Below are 15,680 nucleotides of genomic sequence, written 5' to 3' on the forward strand. Positions count from 1 at the left end.
ACCTCCATACTGTAAAACTCTTCCAAGCCTCCTCATACCCGCAGGAAAATTAACTCTATTGATTTTCAACAGTTTTCCACCTCTCTTCTCCCCAGTTTTTACATTCTCCTTCCCGGATATGGCAGTTCCTCATTTTCACCATACCCGTCATCAAGTGGCCCCAGTCATAGTCCGTGTAGACTTCGTTGTCAACCGTGGCACACTAAAGTAACACAAAATCTACAAAAACTTTCTTGTAAAGCGGAACGTCATTGTCGCAAATTTTGTACCTCTAATGATTTCAGTGCATATACTGCTATCTATCACTCCTATCGAAATGCTCTGGACACTGCTAAACAGGCATACTTCCAATCTCTCATCTATACTCAGGATTCTAACCCCAAACACCTTTTTAACACATTTAAATCTCTTCTTAATCCTCCCACCCCAAACCCTTCGACTACCATCAGTGCCCAGGATCTTGCTTCCTATTTTAAAGACAAGATTGAAAAGATTGGACTTGAAATGGTATCATCTACCTCGACTAGCAATCAGCTCAAATCCTTACCAGCATCCTCTGATAACCTCTCATTTGATCCCACAAATGAAGAGAAAGTTTCTACTCTCTTCTTATCTTCCTACTCTACCTCCTGTCCTCTTGATCCCATACCCTCACAAATTGATAGATCCTTGTCTTGTGTTCACATTCCACCTCTAACTAAAATCTGTAATCTCTCTCTCTCTACTGGTATCTTTCCATCACTATTCAAGTACACAGTGATTACTCCTATTTTAAAAAACTAATTTCTGACCCAAACTCTCAATTTACCAAACCATCTCTCAGCTCCCATGCCCCTCCAAACTTCTTGAGAGAATTGCCTACACTCACCTCACACGTTTCTTTTCTGCAAACAACCTATTGGATCCTTTTCAATCAGGCTTTCACTCTCAACACTCCAGAGAATGCACTGACCAAGGTTGTCAATAATCTAATCACAGCTAAAACTAAAGGTGATTACTCTTTTCTAATTCTCCTGGATCTCTCTGCTGCATTCAACACTGTTGACCACTCTCTCCTCATACAGACGCTACAATCCCTAGGTCTTCAAGACACTGTCCTATCCTGGTTCTCATCCTACCTATCTAAATACTCTTTCAGTGTTAATTTCTCTGGAACAACCACCACTATGCTTCCTTTATCAGTTGGAGTACCACAGGGCTCAGTCCTAGGTCATTTGCTATTCTCTATCTACACCACTTCGCTTGGAAAAATAATAAGCCCCTTTGGATTTCGGTATCATCTCTATGCGGATGATACACAAATTTATCTATCCTCTCCTGATCTCTCACCATCTGTGTGGTCTTGTGTTACTGACTGTATTTCTGCCATTTCATCTTGAATGTCCTCTCGCCAACTCAAACTCAATCTTTCAAAAACAGAAAAATATTCCCACCCAACAATAGAAGCTTACTGCCTGACATTTCTATTTCTGTTGACAACATGAGCATAAATCCCACCACGTAAGCTCACTGCCTAGGTGTGACTCACAGTTATCCTTTGTTCCCCACATCAACTCTATATTTACATCATGCTGCATACATCTAAAAAACCTTTCCAGAATACATACATATCTCAAGACAGTGCAATAACTTTAATTAACTTTAATTTATTCCTCCTTACTGGTCTTCCCAAAATCAGACTCGAGCCCCTACAATCTATTTTACATGCAGCTAGATTGATTTTCCTTGCAAATTGTTCTTCCTCTGCTAAGTCACTGTCAGTCTCTACATTGGTTGCCTATTTTTCAACGAATCAATTTCTTCTACTAACATACAAGGCCATCAACAAAATTGCACCGACATACATCTCCTCACTTGTCTCAAAATATCTCCCAACTCGACACCTCCATTCTGCACAAGATCTGTGTCTCTCTTCCACTCTCATCACGTCCTCCCATTCTCGGTTAAAGGACTTTTTTCAGGCTGCACCCACTTTATGGAATTCACCCCCTCGCACCATAAGACTTTCCTCTAGTCTTCAAACCTTCAAGCGTTCTCTGAAAACCCACCTCATCAGACAAGCTTATAATATTCCTCTACCACCCTTTTAATCTCCCTAGGTTACCCTATTACCACCCTCTACAAAGAGAGCAAAAGACAACAACCCTCTGATCAACATAGTTGTGTGACTCAACATACAGCCCGCTAAATACTTTGTAACCTTTGCATTCTCGCTGGACAAATACAACATGATGTAGCACTTATCTTTGTGTATCAAACCATTGTCCCATAGATTGTAAGCTTGTGAGCAGGGCCCTCTTACCTCTCTGTATGTATTACTCAGTATTGTTTTATTACTGTTTGTTCTTAATTGTAAAGCGCTACGGAATCTGCTAGTGTTACATAAATAAATGTCAATGATTATGTTGATGATGAATAGAATGGGTTGTGCTGAAGAGCTAAGTGACTTTCAACGTGGCACTCTCATAGGGTGCCACCTTTCCAATAAGTCAGTTTATCAAATTTCTGCCCTGTTAAAGCTGTCCGGGTTAACTGTAAGTGCTGTTATTGTGAAGTGAAAAGTGTAGGAGCAACAACAGCTCAGCAGGGAAGCGCAAGGCCATACAAGCTCACAGAACGGGGCCGCCAAGCATGAAGAGCATAGCGTGTAAAAATTGTCTGTCCTTGGTTGTAACACTCTCTACCAGCTCCCAAATGGCCTCTGGAAGCAACATCAGTAGAAGAACTATTTGTAGGGAGCTTCATACATTGGAGTTCCATGGCCAAGCAGCAATTAGAAACCTCAGCTCACTGTGTACCAGAACAAATGTCGACTGGAGTGGTATAAAGCACACTGCCGTTGGGCTCTGGAGCAATGGAAACACATTTTTGGGCAAATCACTCTTCACCATCTTACAGTCAGATGGACGAATCTTGGTTTGTCGGATGGCAGGAAAATGCTTCCTAACCAAGTGCAGTTTGGTGGAGAAGGAATAATGATCTGGAGCTGATTTTCTTGATTTCACCTGGGCCATGACATTCTAGAAAATTGTGTGCTTCCAACTCTATGGCAACAGTTTGGGGAAAACCCTTTCCTATTTCAGTATGATAATACCCACTCGTGCACAATGCGAGATCAATCAAAAAATGATTTCCCAAGTTTGATGTGGAAGAACTTCATTGGATTGCACAGCGCACTAACCTCTATCCTGGTGAACACCTTTGGGATTAATTGGAATGCCGACTGCGAGCCAGGCCTCATCGCCCATCGTCACTGCCCAACCTCACTAAAACTCTTGTGACTGAATGGATAGAAATCCCCACAGCCATATTCCCAAAATAAAGTGGAAAGCTGTTATAGAAGCAAAAGGGGGGACCAACTTCTTATTAATGCCCATTGTTTAGGAGTGAGATGTTAACATACTTTTGGCAATGTAGTGCAGTTTCTAGTTATGTGCACATGGCTGGTGGTTACCAGGGTAGAAATATTACATGCTTAATATGATGAATTGGAGGAGGGAAAAGACAGATGATGGTTACACCTAGAAAAATTCTACATGGATACATATGCATACCTGAAAAATGGTACTGTCCTCATCAACATTTATTTATGCAAACTCCGTAGCGTTTTACAATTTAGGACAAACACAGTAATAAACAATACTGGGTAATACAGACGAGGTAAGAAGGCCCTGCTTGCAAGCTTACAATCTATGGGACAGTGGGAGTTGGATACATGAGGTACATATTAGATTTTGGTCCCGCCAAAGTGCAAAGGTAAAAAGTGATTTGTATGCTATATGATCCAGACACACAGCATTGTTGGTCAGGGGATCAGAGGGGTGTTGTCTTGTGTGAATTGTGTAAAGGGTGGTAATAGGGTAACCTAGTGAGGTTATGAGGGTGGTTGGGAAATATTATAAGCTTGCATGAAGAGGTTGGATTTCAGAGAACGCTTAAAGGTTCGTAATCCAGAGGAAAGACTTATTGTGCGAGGGAGGGAATTTTATAGAGTGGGTGCAGCTCGACAAAAGGCCTGGAACCGGGAATGGGAGCATGGAATGAGAGTGGATGAGAGAAATAGATCTTGTGCAGAACGGAGATGTCGAATTGGGAGCTATTTTGAGACAAGTGAGGAGATGTATGTTGGTGCAGTATTGTTGATGGCCTTGTAGGTTACTAGAAGTATTTTACATTGGATTCGATGAAAAACAGGCAACCAATGTAGAGACTGACTTGAGTGATTCAGCAGAGGCAGAATGATTTGCAAGGAAAATCAATACAGCCATTGCATGCAAAATAGATTGTAGGGGTAAGAGTCTATTTCAGAGAAGACCGAAAAAGAGGGAATTGCATTAGTCAATGCGGGTGATGATGAGTTCAATGATTAAAGAAAATGGTAATCCAAAACCTGTTCGCATAGTTTATTTATTTAAAAATAAAAAATAAAAATTTAACGGACATTTAATTAATGTCAAAATTCTAGCATCAAAAATTATTGTGGAAAATGCAATCAGGATGGCAATATTGGTATCGTATGTTTGGGAAATGTATGACACCACAAATAAAATGTAATCAAATATTCTTATCATAATATATATATATATATATATATATATATATATATATATATATATATATATATATATTTAAGTGTATTTAAAATGTCCTAATGCTAGACTGTACTGAACTATGTTTTTTTACTGGTATGTTTGGTGGTTTATTGATAAACAACTGTTTCCATATTCTATTGATCTTCACTTCATTGTTTTGTTTTATTTTTTTATTTTACAAAGTTTAGCATCAATGTTACATAAAAAAGACAGAAAAATAATTGAAGAATACTATGTTTTTTACTACCACTTTAGACTAATTACTTGTTTTGTTATAACATTTTCTCAGAAAAAAAACACAATGATACAATATTTGGCTTTAAACTTGTCAACGTGGAAACAGGATCTTAAATGAGATTACCTTTACAAGAAAGCAGCTTAGACAATATTTGTTTTACACGAAGCCACTCTGACTTGGCATATTATAACTAAATTGTTTAATGAGTTTACCTAGTAATGCGATCTAATTTGATGCCCAGTAAATGTGATGCAAAATTAGAATTTCACATATGGGACGATCTTGCCAGAAAAAACAAAAAACAACTTGATTACAAAGAACCAGTTATCAAAATTAGATGAAAGGCATTCATTCAGTTTTAGGTAGAATATTTTAAGTTCAACCCAGTTAACTACAAAGTGTCCTGCATTCTGGCTATCCGGAAGGCATTGGTGGCCTCTTCTTGCTCCTGCCATCCTGGCCATTTTTCAAAAAAGCCAGCTGACGCATGCAGTAGCAATAGGAGCAGAACACATCTGGGAACCAGCGAGATAGGCGAAACGCCGGATTCCTGGTATAAAAACGAGTTCTACTTTTTTGAGTAAGATTTAATAATACTAAATGAAAAATGTATATCTATAAAAATGTTTTTGACTTTTTGGTGATGTAAGCCCATGAACAACTAATAAAGTATTTCTTGAGGGAAAATGTTTGTTCTGGCACTCAAGGAAATGGAATGGTAAAGATATAACAATTTGCTCCACTACAATAACGACATATTTTGTGTTTAGTTTCACTTAAAGATGTCTTTTTACATATTATTTTTTTCCCAGGACCCTGTATGGTAATCTTCAACTTCCATAATACATGTAATAGGTTACCTAGCAATAATAATAACTGGATAAAGAAAAAAACTAAAAACAGGGTACATACAATTGTTTTCCTACATGAATAAATAGTTCCAATAAATACAGATAATAGATGTGTCAATGTAAGCATCCCTTACACGTTTCTTCTTCTTTAAAGAAATATGAGAATAATGTTTTTGGAATAGTGGCCATTTAAAGCAGTCATTTATGAATAAAGTCTCACAGGACTTCCCTCAATGCAATATGTGGAAGACAAGAATACAACTAGAAAGCCAAAACTGTTCTGGACCTAATACAAATAAAATAAGTTTTATATTGCAAAATAATAAAAAAAAAGCTTGTCACTTCCACACAGTAGCACATTTAAACCGATATCTCAACAGATAACATGTAACTAAACATATATTCACATTTACTGTGTGTTACAGCTGTGCCAATTCTTCTATATTCACCTTTTAACGTGGCAGTGTGAAGTTAAAATCTTCTCAACAGCTATGAATATTCATGAGTATTAATGAGACAGTGATTGAAGCATTTACTGTTCACCTGAGAAACACCCAGTGACATCACCAAGCTGCCATCTTTCAGTACACTGGTTCTAAATGATCCCATTACCTCAGTGTCACATCAGCTAATTTTAATAGAGACAAAGAAAATGAGGGCATATTCTTAACTGTATACTGCCATTAGGATTTTACTCATTAGGCTGTACTATTAATGTGAGCTTTTTCATAAGTCCTAACTTTCAAGTTATCCAATTGGAACATAGAGCACACACAAAAGGGGAAATTGGTCAAACCCTTGGGAATGTGCCAAGAACTTTTAAAGAAGTGGACCAGCCCTAACTCCCATAAAACCTCACATGCATGGTGTGCAGAACGGAGGTGAATGTATTATATTTGCCAATACTCCTCAATTGGGAAATAGGTGTCAACTATCAGAATGGCTGGACAGACCACCGGGACTTATGCTTTAAGTGCAGTGTTAAAAAATTATTTAGCTTTTCAGATCCAAATAGCTATGGATTCAACTATCTTTACCCACAGGCAACTAGCAGGTGTTTTGTTTCTCAAAACACTTCAAAATTATATCTGCTGGACACATAAATCATAAACTAATAAGTCAATATTGGGCCACAATATTATTATTATTTATTTATAAGGCACAACAAATTCCATAGCGCCGGATACAGATGCAAGTAACAGATAGATAAGGCAATACATGTAAGTAGCACAGATTTCAGTAGTGCTATGGGGAAGAAGGACGAACGAGGGAGTCAGACAGTAGAGAGACATGGCACAATAGGTAAAGAGGTCCGTGCCCGCGAGAGCTTACATTGTAGAGGGAGGGGTGGTGAGAGACACTAGGACCAACTGGGAAGAGACAGAGATGGCAGACGAGGAAGAGGAGGTAATGGATAGAATGGTTAGGAGGTGGTAGGATAGGCGAGCTTGAAAAGGTGAGTTTTGAGTGAGCATTTGAAGGACTGAAGGTTAGGGGAGAGTCGAGTGAGACGAGGTAGGGCATTTCAAAGATTAGGGGTAGCACAGCAGAAGTCTTGGAGACGAGAATGGGAGGAGGTAACGAGAGGTGAACTGAAACAAAGGTCAGAGGCAGAGCGGAGTGGCCGGGTAAGTATGTACCTCGAGACAAGGTAAGAGATGAAAGGGGAAGAAGTGTTGGTAAGGGCTTCATAAGTGAGTGTAAGGAACTTCAATTCTGAAATGGATAGGGAGACAATGAAGGGATTTATGCAGTGGAGAAGCGGAAGAGGTGCGTTGGGAGAGGAAGATGAGCCTAGCCGCAGCATTCTCTATGCACTGAAGGTCAAAAATGTGAGAGTCAGGAAGCCCAGAGAGAAGGAAATTTCAATAGACAAGACAAGAAATAATAAGTGAATGGACCAGGATTTTGGTTGCTTCCTGAGAGAGAAAGGGACAGATTTTCGTGATGTTACGGAGGAGGAAGTGACAAAATTTGGTGAGGGACTAGATACAAGGGTTAAACCTGAAGGCTGAGTCAAGGGTGACTCCAAGGCAGCAGGCTTAGTTGACAGGAGAAAGAGTGATGCTGTCAACCAAGAGCAACATTGACAAGAGGAAAGATGATGAGTTTAGATTTGGAGATGCTGAGTTTCAGGAAGCGCTGTGACATCTGGGTAGTTACAGCAGAGAGACAGCTAGATATCTGGGTTAGGAAGGTGGTGTAGAGAGAAAAGAGCAGAGGGCCAAGGACAGAGCCTTGTGGGACTCCAATAGAAAGGGGAAGAGGAGGGAGAAAAAGTCAGAAGCAGACACACTAAAAGAGCAGCCATAGAGGTAGGAGGCAAACCAGGAGAGAGCTGTTTCGCGAAAACCTAGGGAGTGAAGGGTGGTGAGGAGAAGAGAATGATGGACAGGTGTCAAATACAGCAGAGAGGTCGAGGAGTACGAGAAGGGAAAAGTGACCTTTGGACTTATCAAACATATTAAGCCTCTCTTAGGACCTGTTAGTCAATTTTTGCTGACAAAATGTAAGTCTTTTTGAAGAATTGGAGAAAAGACTGAAATGATATATGCCAGTCACATGAAGACATTCCTTAGCGACATAGATGCCAAGCTCTTCAGGGCAAGGACATCTAACCCGTTCATGTGTTTGAAGTACTCATTGTATTCAACTGTCATTGTTGGCTCTGTGAAAAGTGCTCTGAACAATCTTTAGGCTATATAAAAGAATGTATACATAAAAGTGCACTTATATGACAGCTATCATATGCAAGGTTAATTATGCAGATAGAGCTGCTTTAGTGATAAACTAGATTAAAGTTAGAGTTGCCACCCTTATGCCCCAAGGAAAATGCACATTACTTGGACCTACTGTCCTTGGCACTATTGTTGTAATGGGAAAGCCAAATGTGGACCCTGATATGCTGACACAGCACACACAAAAATAAAATTGCTGTTTCACCGATAGCAGGAAGCTGTTAATGAGGCAGTTCTTTGATAGGGTATCTGCCTCTACTAACATGGCTTTCTGCATAGGAGGTAAGGATATGCCTGAGATTTGGCAGTGCTAAAGATTGCTGTGCCTCTAGAGTGGTACTCACTGCTGTGGGCTGTGAAAGCCCACATTGATTGCCAAGTTGGATAAAAAGGTTCAGCATCCTTAGATACATCTACATCTCGTCCTTTAAACCAATCAAATCCACCAGGGAGTCCCATCAACTGGAAATTAAGTAATGTCTCATTTTGCAACTATGTTAATTATGACAGATGAGCAAATTTAAGGTACCTAAACAAACACAAACCACTTTGGTTGGCTGTAGGCCAGAAATGGCCTGCAGTCACAATCAAAATATAATTGAGTTTGATCAGCTGTCCATCTGGACTGGTAGGAAACCAGGTAAAAAATCAGGTTGGAGGTCACTTCACACACTGTAATATTGTAGTCAGTGTAAACACAAAGCAATCAGATATTTCCAAATGGTAACTGCCAAAAGACAAAAATCTTTTTGTTGTTCATGATTATTTATGCACTCTCGAATATTTGTGCTTAAAGATGGATTTTTTATCATATGCATGAATGATCCCTACTATTTAAAGCTACAAGTGAGCTCTCGTTGACCAAAATGGGACAGTAGATACCCAATTAATTTATAGACAACAGGAATGTGACAATTAAAGTGCATAAAATGTTCCATCTCAGATACTAGCCAACTAAAAATTACATATATAGTTACTGTGGATAAACAAATAATTGAATGTAGGTCTTAGAAAACAGTTTTTTTTGCATTTTAAAACATATCACATACATACAGTACCAGAATTCACCAATTACCAATGCTGAGTAACGCAGCGGTCTGGCAGTAAGTAATGTAAGTTCAATAATAGCCTTGCAGAAATAAACATTGATTCGCAAAACGTAGTCATTAGTGAGTGTTTACCACACATTTTTCAAGTGTTCAAGTTATACTTACATTGGGTTCCATCTCTCCTCCAGATGGCGGTGTAGAGAGATCTTTTCACTGAGGTAGATGTTTATCTGATGATGGTTGATACTTTCCTCCTCCAGTTTCTTTTCTTCCCCTTGAAGGTTGAGTTTCACTGAGCGTCCAAATTCTCCCAAAGCGTGAGGATCCGGCGGTGGTTTTTCATACACTGTCCTCTTTAGTTGATCATAGTCTACTACATTTTGTACAACTTCCCTGCGTTCAGGTTGATCCTCTGCTTTAACTCCATCTGAATACTGGTTACTACTGTCTTCTGCACCTTTGCTCAGCAATAGAAAACCAAAGAATAGCAAACAGGTGATAGATGCTAACAGACAAAGACCCTTCCGTCTCCTGAGTGGTTGCCAAGCATTTGCCAATCCACGTCGCCTTTTACTCATTATTTAAATCACACTGCCACACTCACTAGTGGTAGTATAGGAGAATGTCTCAAAGAAATAACTTGTTAGTGTGCTATGCTAAGAGAAGATGACAGTATTTCACAATTTTGTTTCAATATATAATCAGTTTACTGCATTGTGGAACATATCCTTCTCATGCACTGAATACAAAATAGACTAAAATAAGTCCTTATGCACTATACATTTGCACTCGGTGGATGAAATATCAAACTTAATTTCTAAAAAGAAAGCGCTAACAAATAACTTGTGGCTGTTTCTAATGTGCATCAAGTACTATGTACCAGAGTTTTTAAATAGTGTTTTTTTTCACAAACATGTATTAAAATGTACAGGCTACTGTTATTAGCAATTAGTAACTTAAACTGTATGGTCAGAGTGACACTTAATGAATGAGAAACTGTTGTGTCACTGCCTCATTACTTAAATGTCCCCAAGAAAGTGGGTGTATGGAAATTAATTCTCATGTATGAGCAAGCTAGGCAGATCACCTTAACAAGGGAAAAACTTTTCAGCGCAGTTCAAAGTCCTATCCTATTCACCGCACACAACACAAAAGAATGTATAGGGGGGTTACTACTATTATCATAATATTCAGATCCAGATGATCAATTGCAAATACCGTCCATACACAGTATGAAAAGTTAATCCACCTCTCTTTTCTCCCACTACTTCACACTGACTTTGCCGGGCAATAGATGGTCAGTTTCACTCCACAACAACCTGGGGATATTCCTTTACGCTCTGACTCTCCTCTTCTTGAGTCTAGTCCCGTAATAAACAATCCTTTCCGGAATACCTTAGCCTAGAGCCGTAACTTGTTATCTCACTGCCCTCCCTTTCAGTAAAATGTCCCAGCACTACTTCTTCCTCTTCCCTCTGTCACCTTACCCTTGTCCTGCAGACCACACCCCCATCCTAACCACCCCCACTCCCACACGCCCATTTACTGTGCGTCTTCCATGAGTCGTAGGGGTATAAGACAACAAGAAGTAGTCATACAAAGGTTTAGGTACAAATAAATATTTAATGACCCACAGGTAGTTGTCATACTTTGTTGTATGTGTAGAGGAAATGAGCTTTGGTGTGTCTTACTTTCTTACAATGACTTGAAAATCATTGCTCGATGAAAAAAAAGGTGACGTGTTTTTGAGAACTAGCAAAATATCAGTTTTTGTTTAGTTTTAAAAGGGCAGAGTTTATGGAGTGGTATGGCAAACTTATGGCAAGCAATAATAAGTTTGCTTACCTGGTCAAGTGGTGTACTCAATAAACAGGGGTCCTGACTGTGGGAGATGTTATAGTGTATAATGAGGTGTGTGTAGTGTATGGTAGATGGTTGAAATGGTATCTTAGTGCATTACTTACCAGCCATAGGGGCCTATTTATCAAACATTTTTTTCATTTAAATTCCCCCTGAAAACTGCATATTTAAGTATCCTGTTAATTTATGACTAGCATTGCAGCCCATATCGGAGATATCTGCTGATGTCCCTGTCTCTTCAAACGCAAAAGCAGTCCCCATAGCTTTCTATGGGGACTGCTATTTTGAACCAATTTAATCAAAGATTTTCGAAATTTATGCGCAATGGCTAACGCCAGCCTTTAAAGCCTATGGGGAGAACAATGCTGTAGAAGGATTTTCGTATCCCTAACCGCATCCTACCTGCTCTCCCCTCTTTACGATAGGGCCCACTTTACGATAGTGACCATAGAAAGACATTGGACATAACTAAAATGTATGTTCACCGGATATCTGTTTATCGTGGCTGCGGTCCCAGCAGAACACTTTTAATAAATGTTCACAATATTTCATCCCTTATCATTGAATAAGGAATGAAAATGATTGTGGCAAAAAAGTGGTAGATAATAAATATGCCCCATAATTTTATAGCTTCTGCCACCTGTTTCAGTCATTGCCTCACAAGCCTGCGTTGCTATATGTTCACTGTAGCAAACGTGGCTTATATTTGCACTAAAAATACAAACAAATGAATCCCTTTGACCCTGGGTATCACGGACCTAAAAGTTAGTAGTGGATTGAAAGTAAATCCTCTTCTGCTCCTATGTGCTATAAAATGGGCCATTGAAGAATGATGCCATTGGTTAGAAGGTGCAAAACACGCAGTAACCATTCTTACCGACCATAAAAATTTAGAATTTATTGGATCTGCCAAGAGGCTAACACCCATACAAGCACATTGATCTCTTTTCTTCACCAGGTTTAATCTAATTATTTCTTATCATCCAGGTTCAAAGAATCTAAAAGTCGAAATTTCTTGCATAACAATGATAATATTCCTGTTGACACACCTCAATCTGCGAGTTTGCCGGCGGGTTTGAAAAGTGGAGATGTTGCCTATAGCAACCAATCAGATTCTAGCTATCATTTTGTAGAATGTACTAAATACATGATAGCTAGAATCTGATTGGTTTTTCAAACCCGCCTGAAAACTCTCAGCTTGATACATTTGCCCCCTAGAATCTGAGTGGTTGCTATAGGCAACATCTCCACTTTTCAAACCTGCGGAAACTCGCAGATTGATACATTTACCCCCAGATCTCTCAGTCAAATTAAGACAGCACCAAAGTTTAGCTCCAACGAAAACTCTGTAGATTTCTTGTTGTTTTTGATTCTGTTCAACAACAGGTGTTGTCTGAACTGCAGAATCATAAACTTTCTGGTCATCCTGGGATGAGGAAGATGACAAAAGACTTTTCAAAATTTCTTTGGTGGCCAACCTGAAGGCAGAACATATGAGATAATGTATTGTCTTGTGAAATCTGTCCCCGCAATAAGGAAATCTTGAACCATTCCTTAAGGGTTATTGAATTGTTAAGTAAGTCTAGTTGTTATCCAGTAACAATTGTCCAATTGCCGTGATGTGGTTCCAAAGCACAATGTGATTTAATAGCCAAAAATAGCAGAATAACAAGTCAGAATAAAATAAGTACAGCCGTTACTTTTAGCAGACACTCTGGATCCAGTGTACAGTAGACTGAAAACTGGTCCCAGAGCCCCCGCTTATATACAGTCAGTGATACAGTGAAAACAATACAGATGATGTGGCTTGCTTCCACAGGTTCAGGCTTCAGGAAGGTCCAGTGTAATGCAGGTCATTGGCTAGTTCAAACGATGCCATCCAGGGGCGGGCTTAGCTTTCCAGAAGATGCATACTTAATTTTACCGCCAAGAACTGGTTCATTAGCACTGGTCTATTAGCATTACACAGACAATACCATTCTAATAATTTATTCCCTATCATCCATAACTAGCATACACAATATGCGATCCTTTCGGCGAATGAACCGGACGTAGGCGGATAAATAGGGGATTAGAATGATACCATATATGACATGTTTCCTGTGACCTGAACCTTTGATCTCACAACATGTATATTATTATACATAATATTTCACCATAAACTCTGCTACATTTCAGTACAAATAACTATGTGTTGCAACTACTTTTAATATGAGCTATTTACAAGTGTATGTGTCCGTGTAAATGTGTGAAAAAGTGTTTGCCACAATTGTTGCAGTTGATTACGCTCCTCCACGCTGTAGCGTGCTATACGCATAATTTCAGACAAAGACAATCAAGTTGTTAGATATTAATTGAAATGACCAAATCCAATTATCTGACTTCGACAAAATGTTTTACCTGTTTCTAAACACCCTTTAGCACACAAATCCACGGACTTTATTGGACAATTTCTGGCCTCCAAAGGTTTCATTATTATTTGAATGGTGGTAGACAGATTAAGCAAGATGGCTCATTTCATACCACTCTGTCAACTTCCTTCTTTTCACGGAATACAAAGGAACGTTTGAAATTCTTGCAATCTGCCTGGTTTAGCTCCACCCACCACATAGTTGTAGAGTTCTAGGGGGGTATTCAATTGTTGCTTTTAACGCGCTAAAACAAAAAAAAACGAGCGCTCTAAAAATATTAGCGTTAATACGGTAATTACTCGCTAAATTTCATCTCGCAGCTCCCTGAGCTGCGAGATGAAATTCAGCGAGTAAACTACCGTATTAACGGTATTTACGCCCGTATTAACGCTAATATTTTTAGAGCGCTCGTTTTTTTTTGTTTTAGCGCGTTAAAAGCAACAATTGAATACCCCTCCTAGAGTCTAACAAGGCAAAGATTTTCAACAGGTACCCCGGGAAGGAGATTGGGCTTCACTGCTTACACCACGGAGTTAGTGGTTCTCCAGATTGATACCAGGCGAGATTGACAGGAGAAGATGTTAGCCGATAAGATGGGACCTGAACAGTAATGGATACAGTATACCAGGATTAGCCAAGAAGCATATATTGCTGGATACCAGGATCTGCTGAATAGGAACTGATACAGGATACCAAGATTAGCTGAGAAGCATATAGCACTGGATACCAGGATCTGCTTAATAGGATCGGATACAGGATACCAGGAGTACACAGGAGCCAAACAATCAAGCAGCTTAGCAGGCTACAGGACATGAAGATCTAGCACCATATTGCCACAACAGGTGGTTTAAATAGCCTGGAGGATGAGTGGGTGAGAAAAGCAATCAGCCACTGGCTAAACAGAGAAAAACATAAAAGACAAATGGCGTCACTGTCAGAGAAAGGTCCGACGGAGGAGACCCACCTTGAGTACTGGACTCGGTAAGTGAGACAGAGGTATGTTACAGTACCACTAAGCTCTTGGCCTCCTACAGCTTGCTTCTGTATTTGGAATCTACTTGGAATCAAAAATTAGCTTTTCATCAGCATACTACAAACAGCGGTCAGACTGAGCGGGCCCAGACCGTCCCTGATGCTACGGCACCTACAGGCTATTTGCCCACACCACCCATCCGAGGGTGTACCTAGAGTTAACCTGGGATGATAGTCACACTTAGACACTCCTCATCAGGCTTGTTTCAGCCTATTGCTCAGCCCAGTACTGAAGATATGGCAAAACATTTTCACACGCAGGCACATAGAGTATATACGGTATATGAAGAAATAATTATTACGTTAAAAACAAAAGAGATCACTCATAATGTAGCAGGAAGTACACCAAATAGGTATATATAGAAAACTGCATACTTCCAAATGATAAGAAATAGCTTATCTGAAAGTTGACAAGATATACCACACAGCAAACCCACATTATGTGCCTTATACAAAATAATAATAAAGGCATTTCCGATGTCCTAGTATTGAAGATAAGGATTCTGTGCTTGCCGGCATCCTTTTTGTATAGATTTGAGATTGTCGGCATTCCTATAAATTATTGGGGGGTCTTCAGGGAAAAAAGGGACCTAGAGCAGAATCAATTTAGCATTTGTAATACCTGCAGTACCTTGATTGATTGAGGAACATGACATAGTTATGTATTAGGATACATTTTATATAATCTAATAACAATTTTGCCTAACAGTAAATTTGGATCAAGAGAAATTAGATTGTTCACAGTGGTAAGTCCCTTTTCATGGCATATGGATATATAGAGAGCCTGTATATCTATAGCAGTGTTGGGCAGCAGTCTGCCCAGCCTTCATCAGGTTGCTCCTGATATCAGAACAGGGCAGCTAACTTCCGCATCACTGCACATTGCAAGAATTTCACACGGTATACCTG

General features: G+C 39.4%; 1 protein-coding gene across 1 annotated transcript in view; it reads right to left on the reverse strand.

Moving 5' to 3' along the window:
• Positions 1 to 10,942, reverse strand: part of GALNT12 (polypeptide N-acetylgalactosaminyltransferase 12) — a 77,477-nt gene extending 66,535 nt beyond the window's left edge. The window contains exon 1 of the mRNA XM_075212835.1: positions 9,634 to 10,942. Coding sequence (XP_075068936.1) covers positions 9,634 to 10,046 — 413 coding nt within the window. The 5' untranslated portion in view covers positions 10,047 to 10,942. The remainder of the gene's footprint in view (positions 1 to 9,633) is intronic.
• Positions 10,943 to 15,680: the final 4,738 nt, after the last annotated feature.

This window comes from Mixophyes fleayi, chromosome 5, assembly GCF_038048845.1.
Source record: "Mixophyes fleayi isolate aMixFle1 chromosome 5, aMixFle1.hap1, whole genome shotgun sequence".
NCBI classification, from domain to species: domain Eukaryota; kingdom Metazoa; phylum Chordata; class Amphibia; order Anura; family Limnodynastidae; genus Mixophyes; species Mixophyes fleayi.